This window comes from Cricetulus griseus, chromosome 2 (genome assembly GCF_003668045.3).
Source record: "Cricetulus griseus strain 17A/GY chromosome 2, alternate assembly CriGri-PICRH-1.0, whole genome shotgun sequence".
Lineage (NCBI taxonomy): Eukaryota > Metazoa > Chordata > Mammalia > Rodentia > Cricetidae > Cricetulus > Cricetulus griseus.
Genome location: NC_048595.1, coordinates 41,427,580 through 41,432,064, shown reverse-complemented (window position 1 = coordinate 41,432,064; position 4,485 = coordinate 41,427,580). Strand labels below are relative to the sequence as shown.

Sequence of the window (4,485 nt, the reverse complement as noted above, 5' to 3'; positions counted from 1 at the left end):
GACAGGGTTTCTCTGTGGCTTTGGAGGCTGTCCTGGAACTAGCTCTTGTAGACCAGGCTGGTCTCAAACTCACAGAGATCCGCCTGCCTCTGCCTCTGCCTCCGGAGTGCTGAGATTAAAGGTGTGTGCCACCAATGCCCATCGAAAAATTTGTTTATAAGTATCCTTTGTGCTGAAAGTCAACTCATGACTAGATATAAAAAGTCAGGAATTAAGGGTGTCATGCGGCAGCACAGGTGGGTGACAGAAGACAAAGAACAGACGTGCGTTCACACAAAGTCAGATATTCTTAATGGGTTTTATTACACTAGCTGGAATGCTCTAAGTTCATGAAAACTTTTGAAGAAAATCTTCAATTTCCATCCCTTTAAAAAACTGTGTTGGGGGGGAGCTAATGATCTGGACAGATACAGAAGAGCATGCTGTAACTCTTCCCATCTCCCCAAATGCTATCTGATGACAAAGCAGTCTCAGAAAGCAGAATGTTTAAAATTTATCAGGTAGGAAGTCTCCAGCATAAGGAACTCACTCTGTTGACCTCTGTTAACTCTTGGCAGACGAATTATTCCTACGGCAGAAGTCTATATTTCGCATGCATATGTGAGACGGGATAAGCATTGTATGTTCATATCCAACATGAGTCAGGCTTGAAGTTTTTCTAAATACTGCGTGTGGCGCTAGGAATTCCATGCTGCATCAAGTCAGTACCAGTGCATAAGCTACTGGACTCTATAATGAAATAGGCAGACGTTTAAAACCAATACAAAAATCTGGCCCAGAAAGACCAGAATGGTAATATGTAATTTTCTTAATTTAAGATGGTCAAAAATGTGGGTTTTTTTTTTTTTTTAAGAAAGGAAAGAGGTCTTTACACACTAGGAAAGTGTATGAAGTCTTTCAGTGTGTGCTGACTTTATCATAACTCCAGCTGATTTGTTATGAAGAATAGGGATATACATCTTCAGCAGTGCACATGAGAAACTCTGAGAAAGGCAATTTCATGGGTTTAGGAAGGACCATGTTCTGGGAAGTAATTCAGAGGAACGGACAGTAGTTCTAGGATTAATGCCAAGAAAGACCGGAAGACGTCGGAAGATGTCTCAGCTTCTTCAGGATTTTGAGTGTTTAATAAGCCACTGAAGTGTGATATCTATATTATCCTTTTTTTTGCAAGAAATTGAATAGCAGCAAATTTCTCTATCCTGAATAGCAGACAGGTGCATTTTTTCAATTAGCTGTTTCTCATTCAAGGCATTTGGAAGATCTCTCTTGTTCCCAAGTACTAGTACTGGAATTCCTTGTAACAGTGGTTTATCTAGAAGCTTATGGAGCTCTTTTCGAGAGACATCTATCTTTTCATGATCTGCAGCATCTATCATATAAACAATAGCATTGACTCCTCTGCAATACCGCTCCCACATGCTCCGGAACCGGGGTTGTCCTCCTATGTCCCAGATCCTTATTGTGACATTACCTTTAGTTACTTCCCTCATGTTGAAGCCCACCGTGGTTATCATATCTTCACTGAATTGATCTGACGCTATGACATTGACGAAGGTGGTCTTGCCAGAATACTGCAGCCCCACAAGGGTCAGTTCCATCTCCTCCTTTCAAAACAGTGAGCGGAACCAGTCCAGCAGATGGGAGATGAGTGCCAGTATGGCAGCAGCCGGGAGCGAGCGTGGACGGGTGCGGACAACGGACAACAGCGGTCACTGCTTCCCACGAGCGAGCGGCAATCGGTCCTGAACCCACTAACGACTCCTCGCCCCGCCCCCACGCGCGACTCGCGTGGACACAAGCTGCCATGGCCAGAGCCAGGAAACCCAGCTGGTCATATCTGTGTTCATTTTTTATTATTAGTGTATATATGTATTAGTCAGGCTTCTCTGGAGGAACAGAACTGATTGAATACATACATACATACATACATACATACATACATACATACATACATACATACACACACACATACATATGCTCACAGGCCAGGTAGTTCAACAATGGCTATTTTCCAATGAAAGGGCCAAGAATCCAGTAGTCAGTATGTGCTGGAATCCTGAAGTGGTTTCTAATGCTGGTGAAGGAATGGACTTGCCAGTAAAAATGAGAGCAAGAAGGTAAAGGGAACAAGCTTCCTTCTATGTCTTTTATAGAGGTGCCATCAAAAGGTGTTGCCCAGACTAAAGGTGGATATTCCCACCTCCAACAATCTGGATTAAAAGTGGGTCTTCCCACTTTTTTTTAATTTAATTAAATCTTAATCAAATGATTTAATTAAGAAATAACCCTTCACAGGCTGCTTGAGTTTTAGTTAATTCCAGATGTAGTCAAGTTGACAACCAAGTTCTAGCCATCACAAGTCCACACCTTGTCAACTAACAATCAGGTTTCCTTAAGCCATGCTTAATTTCCAAATTAAACAATAAGCAGGTCATAATTATGCCTAGCATTATATAACTATTCCTTGTAAAACTGAAATACACTAAAATTTTTAGAATAGATGACAATATCCCTTGAGGGACATTCTTTTGGTATCTCAAAACTTAAATATGATAATCAGTGATATTCTCTTAGTTGATATTACATTACATGATAAATTGAGGAAAGAAAACAAATGTCTGTACAAGCATACTCTTAACAAAAACAGAAAACTCAGGTCAGTTATAATCCCCATTTTTGAATCTTGGCCTTAGCTGGCTTTATATCTACCTTCCTCTACTACCCACTGCATTTCCTCAACCCTCAGCAAGTACCTCATCAGGTCTTGGCTCTTTTCCTGGAGAAGTGACCTATATTTTCATTCCTGAAAGGTCTGTGCCCTTTGTTATCCTGCCTGGATTAGGCTGTTGAAGTTTCCTGTGGTGATCTTGTTTATACTCTAACAAATAAAGCTTGCTTGAAGATCAGAGGTCAGAGCTAGCCACTAGTTAACCATAGAGGTCTGGAGGTCTGTACAGATAGACAGGAAGTGATAAGGCGAGAGGAGACAGGAGCCCAGTCTTTTTTCAGCTGGGAAGTTGAGTAGGTAAGGTGGTTATGGATGGCTCCTTCATCTCTCTGGTCTTTCAGCTTTCACCTCCTAATATCTGACTCTGGGTTTTTATTATTAAGACCCAATTAGAACTCACGCTACACTTTCCCATTGACTTTAATCACAGGACATGGTAGCACCAAGAGACGCCCTAAAGGATCGCCTACACTCTAGACATAATTGTTCTTACCTCCATTGTGGAGAAGCAATGCAATTTCCCCTTGGTGATCTGGATCAATCACCCCTCCTAATACTGCCATTTCTTTTTTTCCAGACTGTTAGCTTAAGTGCATTAGAAGCCCAAAGTGGCCAGGGGGGAGTCTGAGCTTCCAGTTCAATGGAATGTTGTGTTTCTTGACAAGAGCACTTCCGACTCTGGAACAAAACTTCTAGGCCAAAACTTAAGGCCACTGGAACAGAAAGCAAAAATTTCCCTAGTGAGTTACTAGGGGTGATAGTGAGTGGAATCATTCCCCTTTCCACCCTTTGGTTTCTGGACTTATGGATCCTGGCTATGAAAGAAACCATACCATAATGTTGGATGCTGATTCAAAGCATATGCTGCCTAGTGAAGAATCCTGCCCCAGCCCTCCAGGCTGCTGCCATTGGTGCTGTAAGCTTGTCTTCAAAATGCTATTCCATCTTTCTAATATATCAGCCGTTTCAGGATGATGGGGTACATGGTAAGACCAATAGATTCCATGCTTTTGGGTACACTGTCACATTTCTCAGGATGTGAAGGGTATTCCTTAGTCAGAAGCAATACTATGTGGAATACCATGATGATGGATAACACATTCTGTAAGTACAGGGATGGTGGTTTTGGCAGAAGCATGGACATGCAGGAAAGGCCAATCCATAACCAAAATAAGGATCTACTCCAGTAAGGGCAAAGCATTGTCCTTTCCAGACAAAATGTATGACCATGTGTACTGCCGGAAGTTCTGCCCACTCTGAAGATTTCCCTTCTGTGATGTCTTTTAGGGTTTTCACAGAAAGTGGTCTTAATGCTGCAGCTGTCCACTTCTGGGTGGTGACTACATAGCATATGGAATCATCAGTAACCCAGGCCCTAGTCTTCTCTTCCTCAGTCAACCGGTCATAAGGAGCACCCCATGAGGCTATAGGTGCATGCTTGGCAGAAGATGGCATTGAAACTGGAGTAAAAGCTATAGGCATGGGGGCTGGAGAGATGGCTCAGTGGTTAAGAGCACTGACTGTTCTTCCAGAGATCCTGAGTTCAATTCCCAGCAACCACATGGTGTCTCACAACCATTGGTTATAAGATCTGGTGCCCTCTTCTGGTGTGCAGATATACATGGGAGCAGAATGTTGTATACATAATAAATAAATAAAATCTTAAAAACAACAAAAAAAAAGCCATAGGCATTAGGGCAACTTGTGTACCTTGCTTGTGCCTTCAGGACCTGCTCAGGCCCTATATATATATC

At 42.3% G+C, this 4,485-nt stretch overlaps 1 protein-coding gene across 1 annotated transcript; it reads right to left on the bottom strand.

Annotated features, from left to right (window-relative positions):
* Positions 1-1,099: 1,099 nt before the first annotated feature.
* On the bottom strand, positions 1,100-1,616 carry LOC100760444 (ADP-ribosylation factor-like protein 8B). The gene has a single exon (XM_035438940.1). It carries the CDS (start codon positions 1,599-1,601, stop codon positions 1,110-1,112), a length of 492 nt encoding a protein of 163 aa, XP_035294831.1. The 5' UTR covers positions 1,602-1,616; the 3' UTR covers positions 1,100-1,109.
* Positions 1,617-4,485: the final 2,869 nt, after the last annotated feature.

What these genes read in the sequence shown, in the direction of transcription:
- LOC100760444 (XM_035438940.1), bottom strand. Translation starts at nt 1,601, where the DNA reads ATGGAACTGACCCTTGTGGGGCTGCAGTATTCTGGCAAGACCACCTTC.